A 27,651-nucleotide genomic window follows, 5' to 3' on the forward strand; every position below is an offset into this window, starting at 1 on the left:
AAAATCGTTTATTTCGTGAAATAACGGATAAATTGTCCGTGCGTACAGTTTGTCAGAGAAACTTCAGATTAATAATCTGTTATTTCACCAAGTTACAGATTTTTAATCCGTAAGTTAGTGATTAAAAATCCTTTAATTTTCAGACTTTTAATACGTTATTAAGTGATCGTCCGTTCTGAGTCGCTTTCTTTTAAAAGAAAGCGATTTTTGATCGTTTTCTTCACCAAGATAAGGATACAGTGTGTTGTGGTCGTTAACAAGAAATTGAAATGGTTCCTCAAAAGCAGTACCCTGTCCTTAGCATATTAAATACAGGTTTTGAATACAAATCAATTTACATGTTGCTCATGTTCCATTTTCCTTATTTTGTTTAAACTTGAAAGGAATATATAATCAGGTTTGGGAATATAAGGTTTATATCCAGAATTTAAAGCAAATACAGGTTTAAGTGAAATATGTGCTTAACCATATCAGGCTTTTTTCTTAAAGAGTTCCAGGTTATATCAATTATTCTTATTGACAAAAATATGTTGCACTCGTATCCTCCTCCCCCCCCCCCCCCCCCCCCTCCTCATAGGCCGTCAAATAGCTTACAAAGGGCTATTATTTCTTTTGCTCTAACATACATAAAACTATTTAGACATAAATGGAAATGTCTCTAACTTGTTCTGTAAGCTAAGGTCAAATGACATAAAGGGGATAAGTGCTGTACTCCCAGATTTAAGACAACAAATTCTGTTAAAAGACCTGTAGGAAAACTAACCTGACTTGATCGACCTCAGGCGTACTGTTAGCTTGAAGTTTAGAAACCAGAATTCGAACAATATTCAACAAAAACAGTAGATTCACCTAAACATATTTTTAGATTTAAATTTTGAAAAAAAAACTGTCGGCAAATTAATTTTTTTTCTTTGAATTGGTTGATGATGTGTGACAAGGATACAAATCTTCCCATGTATTTGTAAGGGATTTCATTTTAGAAGGAGAATTAAACTCTTTAAGAATGACTTTAGAATTGTGGACATTGAGATCAATGTATTATCTTGTCTATTTGTTAATCTTAAGATCAGTTTAATCTTTAGTTCGTTTCCAGGAAAGTTTATGAGAGTTTCTAAAGTTAAATGCATCTATGCATCATATGCAACCGTACATAAACTTGTATGTATTTTCTTATATAAGTCTATGCATCATATGCATCCTATGCAGCAGTACATAAACTTGTATATATTTTCTTTTTTAAGTCTATGCATCTATGCATAGTATGCAGCTGTATATAAACTTGCATGTATTTTCTTATGAAAGTCTATGCATCTATGCATATACTATCCAGCCGTATATAAACTTGTATGTACTTTCTTATTTAAGTCTATGCATCTATGCATCATATGCAGCAGTATATAAACTTGTATGTATTTTCTTTTATTAGTTTATGCATCATATGCATCTATGCATCATATGCAACCGTATATAAACTTGTATGTATTTTCTTATAAAAGCCTATGCATCTATGCAAATACTATCCAGCCGTATATTAACTTGAATGTATTTTCTTATATCAGTCTATGCATCATATGCATCTATGCATCATATGCAACCGTTTATAAACTTGTATGTATTTTCTTCTTTAAGTCTATGCATCTATGCATCATATGCAGCAGTATATAAACTTGTATATATTTTCTTAAATAAGTCTATGCATCTATGCATCATATGCAGCAGTATATAAACTTGTATGTATTTTCTTATATTAGTCTATGCATCTATGCATATACTATCCAGCTGTATATAAACTTGTATGTATTTTCTTATATAAGTCTATGCATCTATACATACTATGCAGTAGTACATAAACTTGTATATATTTTCTTAAATAAGTATGCATCTACGCATACTATGTAGCTGTATATAAACTTGTATGTATTTTCTTATATAAGTCAATGCATCTATGCATACCATGTTATAAATAAATATATAAAGTTTCATGTTATATATGAATATATGACATTACCGATACATTATGTATATAAAATAAACAACCATGCATCCCTATGACTTTTAAAAAAGGGTATTATTATTTCTATGGTCTCATATTATACCACTAATGTTATAGTTGATGGCACTTCTTGGGATATTGAAGAAATATTGAATTACATGAGTTCCTAATTCAATTTCCATAACTACATATATCTTGCAAATATCTGTGCCATAAGTGACATCATATTGCCCTAGTAGATGAATTAGTATTCAGAGTTTCCCAGGCTATGAGATGGGACAGTTTAGTCGGAGAAAAAAATGTAGCCATTAAAAAATCTATAAAAAAGAAAATACTAACAAAATATGCTGACATCATGGGAGCAGTAAGAAGCCAGATGTAGGGTGAATTAGACCATCCAGCCCAGCAGTCTAAGGTACAATCTACCTCAGCTAGCTCAGATTCCATCATACCAGCCCATACCATCACCCAGCCAAGAGGCATCACTGAATACAAGTTATATTACAGAAACACTGGGGTATAATCTACATTTTCCAGCTCTGATTATATCATAACAACCCACACTGTCAACCAGCTAAAAGTCATCAGTCACTAAATGCAGTCATTTTTATCACACTGAAAGCAATCTACCTCCACAAGGGCAGCTACCTTTAAACCAGCCCATACGCACCACTAAGCCAATTCGCACCACTAAATACTAAATCAATTATAATACAGTAGTTTAAGGTACAATCTACATCTGCCAGCTCAGAATAAATCATACCAGCCCACACTACCAACCAGCTGGCATTACTAAATACAGTCAGCAATCGAGGGTATAATTTAACTTCGCCAGCTCAGATTTTATCATACCAGCCCAAACCTGCACCACTCAGCCGATAGGCATCACTAAATACAATCAGTTATAATACAGCAGTTTAGGGTACAATCTACCCGTGCTAGCTTAGACTCCATCATACCAGCCCATACTACTACCCTGCCAATAGGCATCACTAAGTACCATCAATACTGCAGCAGTCAAGGGTAGAATCTATCTCCACAAGAGAAGATTTCTTCAAACTAGCCACCATTACTCCTTAGCCAATAGGCATTACTTAACACAATCACAGTTGTAATACTGCAGTATGCTTTCACTAGTGCAGATTCTATTACACCAACCCACACAAAGCACTACCCAACCCACAATTTCAAGTTTAAACAACCTAACAACCAACCATTAGGCTTCAATAAACGCAATCTGTTATATTACAGCAGTCCTAACAATAATCTACTGCTAGTTCAGATTTCATTATACCCGCCAGTACCACTATCCTAAACCAAACTCATTTGGTTGTATTCCAGCACTCCTGTTGTTTTGCTCTTGAAACTTCTTGGTTTTTCAGAAAAAGTTATTTAAACACACATATTGGGATTGTCATAACACTGGTATTTGTTTTTAACAAATCTAAAAAAGCCCATACATTTTTTTTTATCATTTTATCTGCACATATAAATCTAGCATTTTTGACAGGCTCTTGATAATGGTTGTAAAAAATGTGTCAACAATTTTCAAGTTTTAACATTTTTCCCACATTTTTTGTTATTTTTTAGAGTTTTTTTATGAGCTGGTTCTTTAATAAATTGGCTTTGAAAATGTATTGAATATAACGTATGTGACCTCCCAGCCATTTTAATTGTAAGTTGATCACAATGATCTTCATACAATGTTATTTTTACTTTTTTACTGTCTAGCTGATTAAATTTCTAACTTTTTTACTTTATTTCTTTTAATTTATAATTTTCCAAGTCAAGAAACCCTCATTTTTACTTTAATAAAAAGTATTTTTAAAATATTTTACAGATAAATTTTAGAACGTCATCAATGCACTTTTAGTTGCTAATAAGAACCATTCATAAATAGAAAATATTAGCTCCTATTATAGTGAAAATATTAGCTCCTATTATAATGAAAATATTAGCTCCTATTATAGTGAAAATATTAGCTCCTATTATAGTGAAAATATTAGCTCCTGAAAATATTAGCTCCTATTATAGTGAAAATATTAGCTCCTATTATAGTGAAAATAGTTTTATTTCTATTTTTAGAAGATCATTGTGTTAAAAATTAACTAATTACTGAAAATAAAGTTTTTCAACATTGACTAAATAAAAAAGACTTAAAGAACACTTTGTGAGATTTAAGTAATACTGATTTCTTATTAATATCATATACTTTCCGTCTCAAATTTACCTGGTTAAAGAAATCAACTGTATATACATTGTTATTTAATTTTTTTTAATTCAAAAATTTACCAAAAATGAAGTAAATAAAATTATTAGTTAATACTAGCTCTATATATTATCTTTCTGCTACATGTTAGTGAGTAACCCTGTATGTATTGACCAGAAAAAAATCCCCCTTTAGATTATGATGAGTTGAAGTGATTTAGTAATCTATACCTAATGCTTGATTTCCCCCCCCCCCCCCACATCCTGTGCCCTGCTAATTTAAAGTTCAGGATAAATTGAATGTCCAAATCTCCATCAAATAGATTTTTAAATGTCTGTATCAAGGCTCTTAAAAAGATACAGAACACATTTTCTCAATTAACCCTATCACAGTTGGGGTTTCCACCCCCTCCCTGTGGTTTATTCTGAACAACTTAAAAATGGCTTACATCAGAACGCTATAACTTCATCACCTTTGCAAATCATATAATCATACTTGTGAACAAAGTTTGCTATAAAAAATGTATGCATAGGTTAGGGTAGAGAATGGTCAAACGGCGGGTTAGTGTTTAAATTAATCAGAAATGGTTAATAACTTTTTTATTAATTAATATTTGAAAAGGCCTTAAAAAATGGACATAATAACATGTGTCATATGTTAATATTTGTTACAAGTAAAAATAATGATTTTTGAAAATTTTTTCAACGTACTTTTTAAACTTTTCAAAAATCCTCCCTTACACCCTAACCATTAAAGTTAGAGTATGATTTTTTAATGAGCAGGCTTTGTTGGACTAAAGACATGTATCGTACTCCCTATCTTAACTCTAAGGGCAAAATCATAGGGAGGAGGGGGGGGGGCCATCAATATAAGACAAAAATAGCACAATCGGGATAGGGCTAACTGTGTTTCACTTTTGATTATATACAGTTTTTGAAAAATCAAAACGCAATTCATTTATTTTATGATTTTTACTAATTTTTCACTAAATTTGATAATTGTTTTCTAGATCCAAATTTTATCATTGATTTGCGAGTAAACAACCCAACAATCATATCAAAAGAAAAAATGTTATTTGCTGCTATTCAAGGAATTATCGTAATTATACTATACTATATTATCATTGTGGTTAGCTCTTTCAATTGACCAAAATCATTGTGGGCTTATAAAATTATTACTTTGATTTGAAATTATTACTATAAATCTAAGAGAATTGGCTTTTATATGGAATATGTTATAACTGCTATTATGTCTCATTGATTAAAGAACATGACTGCAGTTCTAAACTAAGAAAAAATCCTTATTTTACAGAAACAAAATAAAATCAATTTCTTTCAGAGCAATTAATTTGTTTATGTATACAACACCATTTTCTTATGATTAATGTTTAACAAAATTTCCATATTATGAAGAAAAATAGAAAAAAAAATCCGCACTGAGAGATATTTTATAGGGAAAATCTAAATTTATTTTGAAGTTTTTATTATCAAATATTTGAATGACATTTCATTGTATCTTAAGAATTAAAAACAGTCATAGATTTAATTTTATCATTGAAATATTTCATAGCTTTTCAATGCTCAAAACATATCTGAAAACCCTAGAACTTAATATTGTTATTATTTCAAGAACCGTACTTGTAAAATTAGTTTAAAAATATATAAAAAACTTACCCCATCCAACAATGTTGAAAAGTATGACTGGAGCTTCTGAATTAAAGATCTGGACAGTAATTCTTGAGTGAAGATAGAACCCTGCGGAACACCCATTCAAAATTCACGTGATAAATTTGTGGAAAGATAGGGTTATACAAGGGATTTGGTACAAGAAGATAGATATCTACTCAATCCATCAAAACTTTTTCAACAAGATAATGGCTTTCCTGAAAGCTAAACATGCTAAAATTTGATTTAGTCTTGGGATATATGGAAAAAATGCATTTAGGCAGTATTCACAAGGACACTGGAAGTAGAGATGGGCGCATTTGGCTGTTTATCATTTTCTTTGCTTATTGTTCAGGAAAACCCCAGTTCATCTCTTTTTTTTCAATTGTTTGAAAAAAGTTGATATCATTTGTTCTCAAAATTATCATTTATTTTTAATCTATTTCGTTCGTTTTCTCAAAGTACAATCTTTCAGTAAAATTGTTTGTTTAATGAAATGATTCTTTTATAAATAATTCGTTTATTTAGAAAAAGAATCAAAATAATGTTCATTTAAAAATAATTTTTCAAAATCTTTTGGAAAATTGCTCATTCAGTAAAAAAAGCTTTTTTGTTCAAGATTGTTTACACGATTTTCAATTTTTCAATTTTTTCATGTCTCTGAACAATCCAATTCCTTTTTCCATGGTTCATTTTTTCAAAATACCTTCCTGCACGCAAAATTTTGTTCATTTCTCAAAAATTTTGTTTGTTTACAAAAACGATGCCCATCTCTATTAAGAAGTGATAGGAAAAGTACGTATAACATGATGGTAGGTTAGTGGCAAAAATTGAGGCCTAATGTAATATATACGTTGTCATTCGTTCACATAATAACTACGTAAATTCTGTAATGCGATTAACCCAAACCATGTTGGTAGATAGATATAACTTCATCATACCCATAAATTTGATTTAATACGTTATAACCGCCCATAACTTGTAATTACGCTGTAAATAACCAAAAATCTAATATGAACTACTAAGAATAGATCAATTGACTGAGACTCTGCTTTTGATTAAGTTATCAGAAGCCTAAGTAAGCTTGAAAGAAAGCTTTGGTACTCATTGAATTATACGAGTTGAGAAATTGCCTGTGTAGCAATTTCAGTTGGACTGTGTGTCCTTTAGAACCTGGGAGTTAGGCCTGGTTAAATTGTGGACTGTGTATCCTTTAGAACTGGGGAGTTAAGCCTGGTTCAGATTTGGACTGTGTGTCCTTTAGAACCGGGGAGTTAAGCCTGGTTCAGATTTGGACTGCGTTTCCTTTAGAACTGGAAAGTTAAGCCTTGTTGAGATTTGGGCTGTGTGTCCTTTAAAACCGGGGAGTTGAACCTGGTTGAGATTTGGACTGTGTGTCTTTTAGAACCGGGAAGTTAAGCCTGGTTAAGATTTGGACTGTGTGTCCTTTTGAACCGGGGAGTTAAGTTTGGTTAAGATTTGGACTGTGTTTCCTTTAGAATTGGGGAGTTAAGCCTGGTTGACATTTTAACTGTGTGTCTTTTAGAACTGGGAAGTTAAGCCTGGTTGAGATTTGGACTGTGTGTCCTTTAGAACTGGGTAGTTAAGCCTGGTTGAGATTTGGACTGTGTGTCCTTTATAACCGGGGAGTTAAGCCTGGTTGAGATTCGGACTGTGTGTCCTTTATAACCGGGGAGTTAAGCCTGGTTGAGATTTGAACTCTGTGTTCTTTAGAACCAGGGAGTTAATCCTGGTTGAGATTTGGACTCTGTGTCCTGTATAACCGGCGAGTTAAGCCTGGTTGAGATTTGGACTGTGTGTCCTTTAGAACCGGGGAGTTAAGCCTGGTTGAGATTATGACTGTGTGTCCTTTAGAACCGGGGAGTTGAGCCTGGTTGAGATTTGGACTGTGTGTCCTTTAGAATCGAAGATTTAGTACTGGTTGATCTTGTTAACGAATAGACCTGGATAGATACGTCTTGAGTAAAATGTTATGGAGTAGGCGTTTACTACAGTTTTACGTAAGATTGAACATGAATAGTCTTAACCCCCTCCCACCCCACTTCCCTCCCAGTAAGGAAAGGTATAGTTCTAAGAAAAACACCTGAAGTACAACCATTGCCCAAAACTTTTTTATATTTATTTATCTAACGTCTTTATTAGACCCTGTCCTTCTGAATTTTCTCATTATCATATACCCTCCAGTTACTCTGTAAACATTGGCCCAAGAAAACATTAAACCAAATCTAGAATATATTTAAAATTAACTTTCTAGAATATTATTTTAATCCTTTTATGAAAAAAGGCTTCTTTAAGGGATTTGACTGTTTATGCAATTTAATATATATTTTAAGAGTGCAGGCATGTTTAATTGACGATGGTACCCTTGTTAGCCTGTATCCGATCAGAACTATAAAAATACTTTACTGTTTATGCTATCTATATTGATAAATGCATTGTTGTTCTTATTCCCGGGGTAATTGTTTGATTAAAAATAATTTAGAATGAATTCCTTCGTTAAACAACCTAAAATGGATAATACGATTAGTTTTATCATCAATTTTAATATTTTCGAATTTTTAGTAAAGATTTGATTTAATGTAAAATAGACATAAAAAGGCTGCTGATGTTTTTTATCTTGTTTTTTTATTTAGATTTGTATTGTTTAAGCTTGAACTGATATAATACAAGATACATCAGAAAATTTTTAGTATATTTGAAAAATATTTTTGTTTTTTCTTGATATGAATACTTTTAAAAAATGGTTGGAAATCATTAAAACAAAATAATTTTAGATTTTTCATTAATGCACTCAAAACAAATGTCAGCCACCAAAAAGTAAGTGCATTTTTTCTTTTCTTTCCCTAATCTTCTTCTCAGAAAATGCAATTGAATGAAACTTTATCTTTCACGAATGTGCACTATGGTAGGTGATACAAAATTATAAATCCATTGACCAATGCAAAAACTATTCAATGGATAACCTCTTTTTCAATAACTATGCGAAATCTAATTTTCAAATTATCAAAAATCAGTTAAAAACTGGATATATTCCTGCAATAGTGAAAGTTTTAGACTCACAGCTGAATTATTTAAGAAAAACTTACCCGCCATCTTAAAATTTACTCAGTTCATTTTCAAATTATGCTTCCATCGTGTTCAAGTGTACAGTTGTGTTGAAAAATGTTCAGCAGCGCCACAAATTTGAATATTTCTTGCATTTAATTAAGAAGTTTGATTTTACTTAAACTTACCAATTAGTTGAAGCCATTTGACTGTACACCTGCAGGACCAGGATAAACTTACAGAACCAGGGCTAAATAAACAATTAGAGTAAATTAGAACCAGGATGAACTTACAGAACCAGGGCTAAATAAACAATATAGAGTAAATTAGAACCAGGGTAAACTTACAGAACCAGGGGTAAATAAACAATATAGAGTAAATTATAACCAGGGTAAACTTACAGAACCAGGGCTAAATAAACAATATAGAGTAAATTAGAACCAGGGTAAACTTACAGAACCAGGGGTAAATAAACAATATAGAGTAAATTATAACCAGGGTAAACTTACAGAGCCAGGGCTAAATAAACAATATAGAGTAAATTATAACCAGGATAAAATTACAGAACCAGGGCTAAATATAAACAATATAGAGTAAATTAGAACCAGGATAAAATTAAAGACCCAGGGCTAATTATAAACAATATAGAGTAAATTAGAACCAGATTAAACTTACAGAACCAGGGCTAATTATAAACAATATAGAGTAAATTAGAACCAGGATAAACTTACAGAACCAGGGCTAATTATAAACAATATAGAGTAAATTATAACCATTATAAACTTAAAGACCCATGGCTAATTATAAACAATATAGAGTAAATTAGAACCAGGATAAACTTACAGAACCAGGGCTAAATAAACAATATAGAGTAAATCATAACCAGAATAAACTTACAGAGCCAGGGCTAAATAAACAATACAGAGCCAATTATAACCAGGATAAACTTACAGAACCAGGGCAAAATAAACAATATAGAGTAAATCATAACCAGGATAAACTTACAGAACCAGGATAAACTTAAAGACCCAGGGCTAATTATAAACAATATAGAGTAAATTATAACCAGATTAAACTTACAGAACCAGGATGAAAGTGTGAAGTGTTTGGTATTTATTAACATACTTTAATACTAAAATAAACTATTTATACTAAATTTAATTTTCACAAAATTCACGCTCCACTTGTAAATTATTAAGTTTGGCAAACCAGCAAAATTTAATTAAAAAATGAGAAAAACCATTTATATTTTTTAGCAGTGGAGGAATCAACATGTAAGAAACAAGATGGAAGAAACATGATGGGGGAAAACAAGATGGAGGACACAAGATGGAGTAAAGAAGATGGAGGTAACAAGATGGGGGTAACAAGATGGAGGAAACAAGATGGAGGAAACAAGATGGGGGAAACAAGATGGAAGAAACAAGATGGAAGAAACAAGATGGAGGAAACAAGATGAAGGACAAATCTTCAAAAAGGATAAAGTAAAGTTAAATTAAAATGTGGCAAAGTGCAATTTTTTGTTCACTTGATGAACTAATTAGAACTTCGAGTTCTGGGTGATAGGTTTAGTTGGAAACTAATCAACTACCCAACTAAACCTGACCAAACCAAACCAAACCAAACCAAACCAAACCATATCAAGCCTTACAAAACCATACCGAACAAAATAAAACGAAACAAACCTTACCAAACCATTCCAAACCATACCAGAGCATTCCAAACTTACTAAACCAAACCAAACTATATCAAACCATACCAAACTATTCCAAAACCAAAACTGCTGTAACTGTACAATATTTTTAAGTTAGGGATGAAATTGCAAAGTAAAAAATTCGACTTGTACTATCATTGATCATAGTACTCAGCTTTCTGGGAAATATTTTAAAATTTTGATTAGTTTTTATTAGACAAAACTTATTTGAGAAAGAGAACAAAATTGTTTTTCTACGGAACAAAACATCACATTTTAATTAACGCCAAGATATGAATTGTATTCCGCTAAATATTCCCAAAACGAATGAACAATTTCATTAAAAAATTTAAACAGAGCTGGGAACTATTGTGTTGTGATACTCATAATTCCCTTAGCTTGATATCAATATCCACTGTGGGCTCTTTTAATTGATTTGGGAAAACAAATTCTGAAAATCTTCATTTCTCTCCATGAGGTACGATTATCGTGCTTTCGGCTCAGGATAAGCTACGAGCGGGGGAAGGCATTCAGTCATGAGCAGCACAACCGTTTGGTTTTTTGATGGACTAAATTTATCATTTAAAAAAATCAAAATTTCCGGAAAAATCAAATGTTGTGGCATGGAAGACGAAACGCTTGTGGCTCAAGGCCGTCTACCTTGCTCGTACAATGTACTTACATATTCTCTGTAGTCTGGTCCCAGTTTTCTCTTGGTGATGTATGGTTCTAGGTAGACCAGCAGGGAGATATAGAACAGTAATAAGCTCGCCACCAGGTGCTTATGGACAGTCAGCCGGGGACATTGAAGAGATCTAGATATAAGCGTCGAGGTCATTCACTACATTGCGTTGTAGAGATTTAAACAAATTATAATATGCACAGTAACCTCACCGGAAGGGATGAGAAATCAAGTGCACTGTCTCTTTTAGCCCAGAGCCCAAAACTTAGGACAGGGTATCGTTATGAAAACCAGTTTTGAAACCCGGGCTTTTAAGAATGGGGTTAGACAGTTTTGTGGATGTCAATATTTTGTTAGGAAATATTTTTTATTTAATTTCTTCATATACTCCATTTTTTAAAAATCTCTTTAATCAAAATCTACACAAATGTTAAGACCCCAAAAAGGAAACTCGGGAGTTTCGTTCTATGATACTCTTTTATATTTCGGGCTCTGAAACTGATATTTCAAATTAACCAGAGTCTACTATTTTATATAAATGTACACTAAGCATACAGTTAGTTAGAGATTATAAGAGATTTAAACAATGCACATACATCTCACTGGAAGGGATGGGACTAGAGTATCCAGCAGAAGAAAACTTTTGCAAAAAAATCTAAAAATTTGCTTCCGTATAATATGCAAAATTTTCCGGGGATTACGCATTTTGCACGAAAGTGAATTTTGCGGAAGATGTCAAACGATGCGCAATTCCGCAAAAAAATCAGTGCAAACAACTTCCTAAATATGATACAATATATAGATTAAGTAAATTCAATTATGTTTGAAAAATTGCAAATCTAGATACTACACAAGGGAATACTTCATTTGGTTTAATTATAGAACTCAGAACTCTAGAAATTCAGGGAAGTTTATTTTACCAAGGGTTCAAAAGACAAAATATCCTCGTTTTTCTGCCTTAAAAAAGAACTGAGGCGTACTCAGGGGACGCTATGGGTGCTCAGCCCATGGGTTTAATGCTCCAAATGATGTCAGTTGTCCAATTCATTTTTAATTTATTATTTAGTTTCAAATTTACATGTCGGCCTTTCTATTAATAAATTAATGAAGTTTCGTCACTTGCTTGACATTCTTTCAACTAATACTTTAGTAAAAAATGCACCTCTAACCAATTTTTAATATTGGCGTATAGGGGGGGGGGGGTAGGTGGGTCTTCAACCCTCCTTTGGTTTTTTCTCCATAACTTAGAAACGACTTACGACAAAACTTTATAGTTGTAAACAAATTTTGCAAAAGGCTGGTTGGCGTTAAAAAAATTCAAAAATATTATTTTTATTTATAAAGTTGCATATTTAAAATTTATTTATTTGAAAAGCACTACATATGATATTTGTGAAAAGTAAAAAATAAATGTTTTTCAATATTTTTTAAAACCCTCCCTTACACCATAACTTTAAAGTTAGAGGTCTAATTGTGTTTCTATAAGCTGGCACACCTTCAAAAGTTGTATCAGAAATGCAGTTTAAGATGTTTTCACATTTTCGTAAAAAAAATCCAATGGTTATATCTAAAGCTGTATTTGCAAATTTGTTTACCATGTAGGGATATTTTTATCTGGAAAGATTAAAAAACATTTAGTTTTTTGGGCCCTTAGGGTTTACTATGTCTTCCTCAACAAGGGGTAGTGTTTGATTTAAAATTGTGTTAAACATTTTTTTTTCTCGAAACATTGTTTGTTGATTTATTGTATACTAGTTGTATTTCAATATCTTTCGGTTTATATCAGAAAACTGCAAAACAACTTTTTATTAAAAAACTTTTTTGGTAACACAGCTGTTTATATTCAATGAAATTGGAAAAGAAAAACATTGGGACATTTATTTAATGACGAAGACTGAATTAATACCGTACAGTCGTCCCTCAAGACTTATCCTGTAACGTAGGAACCACAAAATAGGAAGACGACTTTCAGATTAAAGCTATGCTTTAAATTCGTCCAATGAACAAGATATACAGCAGTTGTGCAGTGTGCACAATTAATAAGTTGAAATTGATAACAACATCTTAAATGTCGTCTTCCTATTCCGTACTTTAATTGTTCTCACTGTAGTTTTGATGAAATTATATCCAGTAGGGCACACTTAGCTTTCTACAAAAGGACCTCCTTGCTTCTACGCATATTTCATGTGTCATTCTATATTAACCCTATTCCTGCTGGGGGGGGGGCAATTTAACCCGCCCTCCCCACGGTGGAGTATTTTCTTGTGTTTCATGTTGAGAATGTACAAAAAGAATATGTTCTTATAATGTTTTCATTTACAAACATTATATGATTTGTAGCTAGCATTGATTTATAATGCTTTAAATTTATAATTACTTTTCTCGTTCATAAATTTATCCTTGAATGGATCCTGTAATCCCGCAATATATTTAGATGTCGTCTTTGTTACAGCAAGTATTTCGGAAGAAAAACATATTTTGTAGCAAAAGCACAAGAAAGCACAGGGGGCTAGGAATAATCTAATAACTAAATCAGAACCAAAGGAAGAGAATAAAAGAAAGAAGAAACATGGAGGGAAAGGAATTATAGATAGAAGAAAGACAGCGATAAAGAAAAACAAGATAGAAAATCCTCTCCACCAAGCAATAGATAAAATAATTGATTATATATTTCAATTGTATTACATGCAACAATTTTTAATTTACCTGAACATGATAAAGATATACATGCAAACCATTAGAAGAACCAGGGACATCAGGGATAAACTGAACATTTATACTATCATTATTATCATTGTTATTATTATTATTATTATTATTATTACAGATATACAGATATACAGATATACAGATATACAGATATACAGATATACAGATATACAGATATACAGATATACAGATATACAGATATACAGATAAAGATGGAAACGTTTAAAACAATTTGCATGTGTTTTATATAAAAACAAATCCGGACATCTGATTTAGATCGTTTTACAGATATGTAATTTTTGTTAAAAGATTGAACATATTTTATTGAAATAACTTTTCTTCAACTACAATGACGTTCTCTACCCAACCTTTAAACTTGGCACACTTAGTACAAACTAGTTTTTTATCATACCGGTTCTTATTAAGACAGTACAAAATATTGTGGTTCCTCATCCAAGAAACAGTTAATCGGAATAGGGATAGTTCCATTGATGTAACCCCTTCAGTTCTCATACAAACTCGGAGCTAAGCTCAGATTGGATAGTTCTATTGATGTAACCCCTTCAGTTCTCATACGAATACAAAGCTAAGCTCGGATTGCAAGTAGTCCGGCCTATAAGCATGGCAGCTTATTATCTCTTTTTGTATATAGCTATAGGTCAGACAGAAAGGGGGGCGGATGATAAGGATTCATGACTCTGATTGGATAATGAGATAGATTTCTTTTTGGTTCAGAATACACAACAAATACATGACTGAACCCTGATTGGATCAGGCGCTAATGGACTCGGCATGCACAAGTGTCATGTATAGGTATTCAAGAGTTTGTCCGTTAAAACTGCCATCCAGAAATCATGCTTTCAACACGTGTAGAATGCTATCAACGCGTAGAATGCTTTCAACGCATAGAATGCTTTCAACGCGTAGAATGCTTTCAACGCATAGAATGCTTTCAATGTGTAGAATGCTTTCAACGCATAATATGCTTTCAACGCGTAGAATGCTTTCAACACGTGAAGAATACTAGCTGCTGTTAAACTGTCTATTTTAAATTCAGGCCAATAGACTTGATGCAGGAGGCAGGAGAAAGAGGATTTGCCGGGCTAAGAGCAAAATGGAGTTAGTTGTTGTGAGGATAAAAACAAAGAGGGTTAACCTGACATATGGGCTGAAGGAAGACGCAGAGTTTGCAAGAGAGCTTTGGCTTTATTCAACTCATTAGTATCAAACATTACTTGGTCCTTTTTTATACTGTAAATATAAATACTCTGTAGACTTATTATTCACATCAGTTTCAGGCTTTGCATTTTCTTTACTTTCGACCACTTTTAAATGGTAACAACATATTAAACCATGGCAAAATTGAATTCCCTGCAGTATTCTGTATTGGTCCACTCTTTGTTGGTCTTGTCATATTTCTAATAGTTAAAGACCGGTCTCTAGCAGTACAGTACACACATTTATCGGCACCTATCCCTAAAGGCTCAGCAACCTGAGAATAAGTAGCATAGCACACCACTTTTGCCAGTTTATCAAAGAACCCACCATTTTTACCCACACCGGAACTAAAAACGCCAGTGTTCTTAGCTACTTAATTGAATACGTTTTTTGGAGATTTTCAACAGTACAATTAAATGGTTTCCATCGTTATAGCACATACTGTATCTATCTGAAATCTATCAACAGTCTATTCAAGAACTGTTTGTATATAATTAGTTGAAACCAGTATTTAAATGTAAATGTTTGTTACTGAACATAATTTGATTAATTTTCCAACAGAGTAGAATTAACACATTTTTTTAAGTATTAACACATTCTAAAAGTTGTAGTTTAAATACGAGGGGGGGGGGGTGTCACCTACCTGAAGTAAAGATAAGCTACAATACTGGGCATAGCCCCCCTATCCTTCTCTTGTTGTGGTAGACAGGCTGAATAGTCGGCAAGTTCATCCCAAAATCCGGAGTCATCGCAAAACCTTTAAAGGGAGTAAACTGAATCTGAATAAAATTTGGATTCGATCGCTTTTAATTTTACTTCTATATTTAGCGTTTATAGAAGGAACTTCTAATGACAGATAAAAAGTAAGAAGCATAAAATCTAAATTTGATTAGATCATTCAGCCTATACTCCTTTTATTGTTCGCGAACACTCGACCTCGTTGGAGCAATATATTCTGTTTTCCATATACCGTACGGGTCTAATTATCATGGTTATATGTCACATGGTTTCGATCGTTGGATGCAAGGATACAAGTAAATGCAAGTACTGTATGAGTACGCTATACAGCTTCAGTATCAAATACAGTTTGATTACGCTAGACAATGATGATACAAAAAAGTATCAGCAAGCAAGTTTCTTAGGTAAATCCTAAATTTGTTGCGACATTTCAAAGTCGACACGGTCGTCTTCAAGCGATACATAACTTTCATACTTGTTTGGATATCGTGATCTAACTATTTAGAAGCAGTGAAAACTTTCTTCATTTGGTTCAAACACCATAACACCATTTTTCCCGGAGAAATATAATTATGATTATAGTTTATTAATGTATCTGCTTTCCGTTCCTTTGGAAAGATCTTCCTTGAAGGGTTTAGATGAGAACTGAGTTACCAGCAACAAACTCTGATTTTCTAGTTCTCGTATCTTTGCAACCCGATGTTGTGGACCTTTCATATTTTAAACTTTGTATTTTCTTAGTTTAAACATCCTCAGCATTAAAATTAAAATTTTGCGTCATCAGACTGCAAAGATTATAAAATTAGGGTTTGTTGCAAAAGTTCATTTTCTTTGTTTGTTATCAACATTTTTTTCGTAAATTCAGATATTACCTTAAATCAAAATTTCAGAATTTTAAATTGAACAAATGAAAATAAAACAAGGAAAATTAAAAAAATATTATTATCTTTTTTTAGATCAATATCTACTTAAGGTACTTAAGCTTCTTACAACTTACAAAAATCATCAGTAAATGAATTTGATATTAAAATTGAATATTATTAAAAAGCATGCATCATCATTTAAAACTATATAAGCGAATTCTTGCCCCCCAAAAAGGGTTTAAAAAAATTTAATTTTGTTTTCAATAATGTTGAAAGCAATGTTGTGAAAGCAAATTAAGGAAAATTGATTTTGTAATTCTTTTTCTTTTAAGTGAATTTCTTAAAAGTTTTAAAAGACCAATTTGAAAATATTTTAAACACTGATGTAATCGAAATTACAAGGACAAAGGTCTTTATGTTTACAGATATTTTGCGTATCTGTTTGATTGTATAAAGTAAATGTCAAAAAGCTGAATCGATCGGGTCCCAATTTTTCCGTAGCAACTCACATAACACAAGGAATTGTTTTTGGCTTGTAGAAATTGAAGAATTGAGCATATGGAAATCTATTATTTTTGACAATCCACTGATTGATGTAAATTTAAATAACAAAACCCCAAATTTTGAGTCTTTAGATTACGAAGAAAAGATGACGACGTGATTGTGAATAGCTACATTTAAATGCTAAAATTGTTAATAAAAGAGGGGGACGTCAAAAGCCTAACAATGCAGAATTTATTAGACTCGCATCTTAATAAATGTAAAGTATGTATAAAATTGTATCACATGTTATATAAACAAAGAAAAAAGATGGAGAAAAAACCGTCAAATTAAAATTATTGACTAAATAATAAAAACATAAACAATTAGAGAGAAAGAGAGAAAAAAAACAAAGATGGCTACCTAAATGCTTTGCCGGTATGACAAGGCTCCTGAAGATCTTGAATATCTGCGCATGCGTGGTAAGCTTTGCTACCAGCTGGTGTCGGGGGCCAGCAAACAATAGAGTCATGAAACCAACCACAAAAACCTAGGAAAAATATTATTTTGTAAAATAATTTTTCATCTAAAATTCATATGCTCTTTTTTATATCATCGAGTACTATCATTTTTTTTAATATTAAAATTGAAATTTTTCATCTGATTTTTAATTAATACTGATCTAAAAGAGTAACTTGCAGATTTATATACAACAGACAAGAAAGAACAATTACAGAATTCACATTTTTGAAAGATAACATAACAGTTGCCTGCTTTCTCTCTAGCAGAACGGACCTACTATGCAGTCCCAGAATTGCAGCTGGGGAAACGCTGTGTTTAGTTATGCATCTAGTATCCTACAGGGGAAGCAAGAATTGTACATAGATTAAAACAAAACTTCATCTTCAGCTTGATTCACTGAAAGAGGAGTTAAACCCCTCGTGGGAATACAAGCCGTGCACAACGATACCAGTTTTTTACTCGACCAGATGTGAGGACTGGACTGCCATGGAAGATACCTCTCAATAGAGCTTTCAGGGATCACAACTCCCCATTTTGCATATGGGGTGCAGTTATGGGTAAATTCCTTAATTCCCCTAACTGGGAAACAGTATAAAATGAAGGAACACAGAGAAATCCCCTATACCCTTCTTCCTACAAACCTCCTTATCTCTCTCCTACCTGCTCCACAACTCGATGTTAAAAGAACTATTTGGAAAGGCCTTAAAGTTAAAAAACAAGAAACAAGAAGCAAGAAGAAAAAATAAATTGAACAGAAAAAAGTGGATGGGTGCTTGAAGCAAGATAAACAAGAAAGAAGAAGAAAACTTTGGAGATAAAAAACTGGAAAATGTGTAAAATGCCCCCCTCACCCCTCTCCCACTCCAAGAAAAGCTAGGAATGCAGGAGCTGACTCGACACAGTATCATGACTGAAGCAAAATTTAAATATAAACAAGGGGAAGAGTAACCTTGCCACTCTCAATATATAGAATATAGATACAGGGCTTCAAAAAATAGTTCTACCTCTGCAATTTGGCTAGCTGCAGAAAACATCCAAAAAATTCATTTATTTTTTATTTTCAAAATTAGCCATAGTGTGATTGAAGGATGGACAAGGAATGGAAGATCAAGAAGAAAGGATTAAAAACAAGAAGTATAGAAGTCTCAAAATGTTTCCATCTGATATCTTATTAAAATTTAAAAATATTGTAAAATTAAATAAAGTAAATTATTAAAGTTTAAAAATTTTGAAAGATAAAATTAGCTTGATATTATCATTTTTAATTTCAAGGTTATAAGAATATCGTTGTGAACGACGAACTTAACGAACTAACTTAAATATCTCTGAATGAACACTGAAATTGTGTTCTTTACTTTTATAAAATTCTACTTTTCCCAAAATAAAAACTATGATAAATTAGACATTTTTGAAAAGCCCTTGACCCAGCGAATTTAAATATACGAAAATATTTGCCAAATTTGAAAAACTGAATGTGTATTTAAGGAAATTTGAAAATGTGCAAATTCCCTTTAAACTCAAACACGTCTCACAGTACCTCAGAACAATGAAAAAGAGGCAAAAACCTATTTATTTTTTATTTTTTTTAATGTTTTTACTTCATCTTGATTGGTATAAGCAAACTGAACAACTCATTTTTGCTCATTTTTATATGATTAATTGTATATTTTTACTCTTTTCGTGAGCCTGTCATATGCAGGTTGCATGTGGGCTAAAATTCACTACAAATTTTAAAGTTTTCGTGTAGGTATAAAAATCGTCACGAAATGGTAATTTTTCAAAAAAATTCATTCATTTTTTCGGTGAACATCATATATTACATATATTATAGATCTGGTGAGTAATTCACATTGGACTTTCATGGACACCAAAAATTAATATTTGAATTTCACAATTTGAGAAAAAAATTGTAAAGGAATTTAGTTTTTGTCACAAACTCTTATTTTCTTATCCGTATATCTTTGCTTTTGAATGTCGGAGACCTTAGAAATTTCAAACTATGAATCATTTTAGATCAAGTAATGATAGTTTTAAATATCAAAGGTTTACACCATCAGGTTGAAAAGATATAGTGATTGTAAAATCATAATTTGTGGCAAAAACTCAGTTCCTTTCCAGGAAAAAACATTCAAAATATTTATATTTTCTAAAAATGTCCAAACTGTCCATCTTGAATATATATACAGAATGCCAGCAAAAAAAAACAATTCGCCACCAAATAGGATGTTTTTGAGAAATTGAATCTTAAAGTTTCAAAGTTTAGGATTTTTTCTAGGCACTCTTTACAGAAAAGTTTTCTTAGCAAAAATTGTGCAATCTTTTGTTGAAGAATTTCTAAAAAGCTATGAAATATTAAAATCCAATGACTGGAACTAGGTCTAATTATTAATTTAGTTTGGTTTAGGTAAAATAAGGCATTCAGGCAGCAGGCAGCAGGTTAAAAAGCTCCACTTTGAGTCTAAATTGAGGATATTTGTTTGTTTATAGAAAAGTCAAAAAATGTGAAAAGCCTCAGACAAATACTTTTTAAGTTATGCTCAAAAAACGCTAGGGGGCCCCCATAGCTGGATTAGGGTTAAGAAACAAACTTCAAAACGATGATATATTCTTTACTGATATATGTATGATTATTCTGTATATATAACATCATTATAAAGAAATATATTGTTAATATGTCAATTGATTGATATCAAATAGTTATCATGAGAATCAAAAACACATCAGGGATACATTCTCAAATCATCAAAGATACACGAAACTGTGTTTCTAAACATTAAGAAGATAATCTGTTTGTTTTTTATATATATTTACATAATACATATTTAGATATATGGGATATAAGAGTTATATATCTTAAAAGTTGATTATATTTGGGTGACATGCCCCATCAGAGAATTGGTTTATGTCTGATCAAAATAAAGTAATTTTCCATCCAAAAGTTTCCGTTTACAAAAGTTGAAAATCTTCAAATGAAAACAGAAAAATCGGCAAAATCTTAATTTGTCTATACTCTATACACACAAAGAAAATAATAACAGATAATATAACATTTAGAAGAAAAAATAGTACAAGTGAAGGAGTGCTCAAGAGTTTGCCTTGTTTTGCACCAAATATAGAAACTTTAAAAGATTTAAGTTCAACAAGAAAAAGTGTGACACTGTTTAATTTTCAACAACTGTTAATCCTCACTTCTTTTGTTCATAATTTTTCCTGTACGCAGGAACTAGGGTTTCCAATCGGATTTCTGTTGGTCGGAATTGCGTGCATTTGCGCGCAATAATTGCTTCCGCTTGTGCCGTTTAATTGCGCAGTTTCCGCGGAATTGCTTTGCAAAGGCTTTTTCATCTAAAAATCCATAATTTTGAACTGTGACGAATTTAGGCAGCAGCAGATACAAAAAAGGAGATGGCACGCACCTCTGACCCTTCAGTAAAAGTAAATTCAACCTAAATTCTAATCGCGTCAATCTTGTTGCACCAGCTAGTCCTGCTAGTGTCTGCTTCACTTACCCGCTGACCGGGCGATACAGTACAAACTGGGACCGGAAAAGTTGACCCGGCTCGGAAATTCAAATGTACTCCGGCTGCCCGTGATGGGTAGAAGTTATCTCTATAGATTTTAAATAATTACTTGAAATTTTTCAATATTTTCAATATTTTTAAATTAGTTCAAAAACCAACACTTGACCCATTTCTAACACTGAGTGTTAAAAATGGGTCAAAACAAAATGAATTCTGAAATCGTCTTTTTGTAGAAAAAAAAGAAACAAAAATATAAATGAATAAAAACAAGTTCATTGATTATTTAAAAACACCAAATTGAATTAAATGAAAAAAAAAAATAATGAAATATCTGTTTCCATTTATCTCTGAAGACGTATTCTTTATAGTTATTCCTGTACTCAGAAAAAAACGAGTATAGAGATCTATAGAGATCTATTAAAGGCTAGAGTATGCGATATTTTCTACAACAGGTTCCATTGTGTCACTGTGTATATGTGGACTAAATGATATATTAGAAGACATATAAATTCAGGGTCTTCCGGATACAAAATACAAAACCTTCAACAATAAAAAAATCATAAATGTCTGTGCCTGTACTGTACAATGTATATTGTATGAACTATGTATTATACATAGTACGTTCAGTCATGCACCACACATTTGAGGGTTTAAAGTCGCCTTTTTTTACCTTTTAATCAGAATTAAAGGGAGTGTTCGCGAAAAATAAAAGGGGGTATAGGCTTAATGCGATAAAAAAGCGCTTTTGATCGCTACTAATCTTACTTCTATCTGTTGCGTCTATAAAGAGAAAATTGTTAAAGACGTCTCATACCGAAGAACGAAGCGTTCATACAAATTGAGAAAATTGCAACATACGACTTAGACCGTAAAAAAATCATTTTAATTTCTAACAAATGATTCAGATATTACAACCTATAGTCATCGATTATCTTTCGCCACATTTATATATAGTTGATTTTTCATAATATGTTTCAATTGTTATGATGTGAGAGTTACTTATAAAAACATTTATTCCTGTTTCGAGGATTTTTGGTAATGAAGACGACATTTTCATATTTTCCAGGAATGTTCGAAAACAAGTTGTAAGCTAAATATTATTTTAAAAAACGAAATCAAAACTAGCATGAAATATCAAATATATATAAATGTGGCGAAAAATAATCGATGACTATAGGTTGTAATATCTGAATGATTTGTTTGAAATTAAATTGATTTTAATGTCGTATGTTGCAATTTTCTCAATTTGTATGGACGCCATGTTATTCGGTATGAGACGTCTTTAACAATTTTCTCCTTATAGACGCAACAGATAGAAGTAAGATTAGAAGCAATCAAAAGCGCTTTTTTATTGCATTAAGCCTATACCCCCTTTCATTTTTCGCGAACACTCCCTTTAAACCTGATTATTTTGTAAACTGTATAAAACTGTATTAATATTTCTAAAAAGATTCAAAGCTATTTGGGATCTCATGTACTGTTGATATTAAGATCAGTGCTTAATCTCGATCTTTCGTGAATCTTCAGATTAATTTAATCTTTATTCAAAATTCCGCATGGTTATCGTGCCTTGTCGGAATAATTGAAATAAGAAGTTAAAGCTTTGATCCTCAAATTAAAAGTGCCCACAATCTATATCAAGCTCTCGCTATTGGAATTATGAGTATCCAACAAAAAAGTTCCCAGCCATATGTAACAGTTACAATTTTTAAAATTTTAGTCCTGTTTCTCATTAAACATTTTAAGTAAAGACGACTTTCATCACACTATACAATAGCTTCTGTTTTTTATTTTTTTTTTGTTAGAGTTTAACTGAATTTTTCAGGACTATAGTTGTGTACTTGTCTACAAGATTTCCAATAGATAAACATTGATAAACCATTTAACAGAACTTACGCATGCATCAGTATATATAACTGGAATATAGAGTAGGACTGGGCTGGGCATTTTCTTAATTTATTTAATTAATATTTTACTTTTTTAATGAGGGCATTATAATGGATCGTTAGTTTCATGTGTCTTCTTTTCAAAATCCTTTCATAAAATGTTTGTTTTGTTTGTTGTTTTAACTAATGTTTTTCCATCGTCCCACCTTCATTTATCTTTGAACACTGCTTAAAAAATTATTTTCAGGTTATAGCCTTAAGTCTTCTTTTGTTGCTAAAAACGGAATTATCTTAATATTATCAACGGCGTTTACTGCAAATATTTCAGAAATCGTTATCGTTAAAAAGCTGTTATACCTGTCCCTATTTTTGGCAAATATTTCCGCCCCCCCCCCCTATGATATTGCCCTTAGAGTTGAGATAAGGGAGTGTGATACATTACATGTCCCTAGACCTTTTCAAGGCCTGCTTATTAAAACAAAATTAGACCTCTAACTGTAATGGTAAGGGTGTAATGAAGGACTTTTTAAAAGTTAAAAAAAATTTCAAAAATAGTTATTTTTACTTTTAGCAAATATTAACATATGACACATGTTATAATATATCCAATTTTCAAGGGCCTTTTAAATGTCTTAGCGCTATAGCTTTATTAATTAATTAAAAAGTTTTCTAATTTTTTTGAAACACCGACCCCTCGTTTAACCGTCTTCAACCCTACCCTTTACATAAAAAAATGTGGGCCAAATTTTTGTACAACTATTATGTTGAAAAAATTAAAAAAATTTAGTTTTCTAATTCAAGCTGTTTTTAAGTTATTCAGAAGAAAACACAGGGGGGGGGTATAAAACACCCCCCCCCCCAATCGTGTTAGGGTTAACGACTATGTCTTTGTGAAATCAGCTAAGCACATCCTTCATTTTTAAAATAGATCTTTTTTTCTTTTGTTAAATATTGCTTTTTTTCATTGTTTCGCGTTTGTTTCTTTATGATCGTTCCTCTCGAAGAACGGTTTAATTGCTGTCGTGTTTTCAGGACGAACTGTGGTTGTTAACGGTAAACTACGTCCATTAACGACCGTTGACTAAATATATTTGAATAAAACAAAATACATTTTTATCTTTTGCATTGTACATCCATTTAAAAGAATTACAATCTACTATTGGCCATGAAATTAGATTGAAACAGGGGAAACCCCAATATACAGAAATCCTTTTGCAAAAAAAGCTTGTTTTCATTCAATATCCCATTGGAACATATTTCGTGAACATATATTTAGATTTAATAAGAAAGTTGTTTTGGAATTATGGATCTCCATTAGCTCCATCCTCTGAATAGATAGGTTGGCCAGTACATAGCACAAGATGATTTCCTCTATCTTATCTGTTGTGGATTTTGAATGTTCGATCTTGATTTTATGGTAATCCGCAGATCAATCTAATCTTTAACAATATCCCGTAACCTGTATGAAGGAATAACTAAAATGAAGATTGAACGCTGATCGTCAAATGCAAAAGTGTCCTGAGAGGATATCAAGATCTGTAGATCAGGATAATGAGTCTCAACACAACTCCTATGACAGGAAAACGGAACAGTACAGTACACCAAATGAAAAACTTTGTTTATAGAAATAAAAGAGTGGACTCTTAATAAAATAGATCAGTCAAACTGTCCTCAAAGAACCCCGAGTTTCTTAAAGTAAAAAGATGTATTTCTATCTTAAGTACTAAGCTTGGCCGCTTCGCACCCATCTTTTATTTCAACTTTTACTTTTGTGTTATACATAAAGGTGAAGTTTAAAACCTGAAATATATTAAGGTCTCTAAAAAATGTAAAATTTCAACCTTCAGCAACTGCAGAATTGTCCTCACAAGTTCCATTAGAGTACATTTTATCTGCAAACAAGTAAAAATCATAAAAAATTAAAATGTAATTTTACCAATTTAATTTTGTCGTGTATTTTTTGATAACCTGATACGGAATAAAAAATAGTTTTTTACTTATTAGTTCTTTTTCTCCAACCGCAAAGTAATAAGAGAGAAAACTTGTTTATTCCTTATAGTAATTCATTAAAGAGACTGTTTGTGTTATTTTTAAGTAACCCTTCGTTTAAAGAGGGTCATGTGTGATTTATGATTTATGATTTTTAGTTTCCTGCAGCTGAATTGCACAAGTGACTTTTGAAGAGAAGCTTCAATTAAAAATAATCAGTTTTTAAAATTATAAACACTAATATCTAATTTATACTTAATCATCCACGCGTGGTGATTCTGGATTCACAATTTTAAAATGGAGTGCCACGTAAAATTACGCTTACAGTCCCTTTCATCTGGTATGGTCTGGTCATGGTTTACGAAACATTTCGTGATGAAAAAGTACAAAATTAAAATTGTAAACTAAAAAAAATAAATTTTTCCTGAGATAATTTCTTGTCTAAATGTATCTAAAAATATCATACAAAATATCAATTAATCAATTAAACTTATTTCTGAAAAGAAAAGAAACACTATAATTTGGACCACAAGATATCTTTAAGTAGTAAGATTAACGTGATTTGTAATGTTTTAGGTCCGTGTTTAAACATTTTAAATTTTATTTTTAACTTTTAAGATGATTTTAAGGAATCTGAGTTATAAAAAATCGTTTTGAAAAATGGTTTTGGTTGATATCTTTAATCAATGCAATAAAAGCAAACTTATCGGAACACAATTTTACGATGTAATAAATAACTCACGTTCTTGGGGAACACTTGTAAGTTAGAACATGAAAAAGTTATAAACGTTTAAAAACTGTGTTGTACAATGTACAATGTATAATGTATCTACATATATCATGTATCAATGTATGAAGAAACACTTCACCCGACTGCGAGAAATCTGAGAACTAGGGAAAAACCTGGGTCTCTGCTGTCTCCGGAGATAAACTGAGACTCTATATATTCTCCGAGCACTACTCTTTTTCTCTTTTATATCATACCTTCGGAAAATAATTTAGGGCCCCTCTGAAGCTAAATGTTTTCTTAAGAGTCTGATTACAAAACCAATTGATCAATTTTAAAGAAATTGATCAATTTTAAAGAAATTGATCAATTTTAAAGAAATTGATCAATTTTAAAGAAATTGATCAGTTTTAAAGAAATTGATAATTTCTAAAGAAATTGATCAATTCTAAAGAAATTGATCAATGCTAAAGAAATTGATCAATTCTAAAGAAATGGGTCAATTTTCTGGATTTTTTTTGCGAGTTTTGCGAGTTTCATGGGAAATAAAGTAGTTTTGTCTGAAGTCTTGTTTTCTTAAATATATTTTAATAGTGCCCTCGATCATTTTAATTTTCCTATATTCCTTAATATACTCCTTATATACTTAGACCATTTGATCTAAAATAAATCACAGGTTAAAAGATATTTGGGTGCAAATATAATGTGATATGAAAGAATCATTTCCGTTGTCGATTTTGATCAACAATTTTCAATTAAAAAGTTTTTTACTAAAAATTTTGTAAAGAAGTTACAAAATCTAAATCATCTAAATATTTTCCCATATTTTGTTTTTGGTTAAATTGTTTAGGAAAAGAAGAAATTATGTTTTTTTTGTAGATTTTCTAAATTTATCCTGTTTTTTTGCTGAAAAATATTTTCAGCTGCAATCTATAATTGGAGATTTGCGGATTTGCAATTTTTTGTAGATTCTAAATACGACGTGAACACAATAAATATCAAATAAGAATTTATGTTTAGTTGAGAGTGGATGAAAAAGGTTTCTACATGCTTCTTATTTTTTGTATTCTAGTATCAGCAAACAAAAATGGATGCAACTTTTATTAAACTGTGCAATCAAAAGGTTTAAAGATCCTAGATTCCTGAACAATTTTTAAAAACAAAATCTCAATTTGAGGGCAGAACTTTTGATTTTCTAATCCCTTAAAACTGCACTAAACCAAACCTTTTGTGGACCAACCCATATAGTGAAATTATAGCAAATATCTATAATAGTATAGAAAAAGTAAAAAATAGTTTTTATTGATAAGATACTTAATCGGTTCAAATCTGACGTCAAGCTTAACCTTAATCGGATTATTTTAATCAAAAGTTTACACCTCTGTTTTGTATATTTATACTACAGTATCCCTAGAATCCATGTGAACTGGCAATCTGTCTAATTCTTAGTTAATCCTCTATATTCTGTTTCCATTGTAAACAAGAGAATTAACTTTGAAAATAAGCATTTTTCTTTTTAGTCTGAAGATTTAGAATTATATTGAAAATGCAAATCTAAAATATAGATTTTTTTGTCTAAATGCAATATCAAAAGATTACATTTAAATTAGGGTTGGTAGATTTTGGAACCAAGTTTAGGATCCTATAGATATACCTGCGTTTAAATATTCTGGCAAATTTTCCCCCCAAAA

The 27,651-nt window shown here is 31.5% G+C and overlaps 1 protein-coding gene across 1 annotated transcript; it reads right to left on the reverse strand.

Annotated features, from left to right (window-relative positions):
* Positions 1-738: 738 nt before the first annotated feature.
* On the reverse strand, positions 739-25,134 carry LOC111699417 (PDF receptor). The gene is made up of 10 exons (XM_023470092.1): positions 25,086-25,134; positions 17,739-17,865; positions 15,878-15,991; positions 14,014-14,073; positions 11,308-11,440; positions 9,121-9,182; positions 8,379-8,392; positions 5,876-5,956; positions 2,333-2,478; positions 739-849 (listed from the first exon to the last, which is right to left on the reverse strand). Exons 1-10 carry the CDS (start codon positions 25,129-25,131, stop codon positions 739-741), a joined length of 894 nt encoding a protein of 297 aa, XP_023325860.1. The 5' UTR covers positions 25,132-25,134.
* Between the last annotated feature and the right edge of the window lie 2,517 nt (positions 25,135-27,651).

Source organism: Eurytemora carolleeae, unplaced genomic scaffold (assembly GCF_000591075.1).
Source record: "Eurytemora carolleeae unplaced genomic scaffold, Eaff_2.0 scaffold314, whole genome shotgun sequence".
NCBI classification, from domain to species: domain Eukaryota; kingdom Metazoa; phylum Arthropoda; class Copepoda; order Calanoida; family Temoridae; genus Eurytemora; species Eurytemora carolleeae.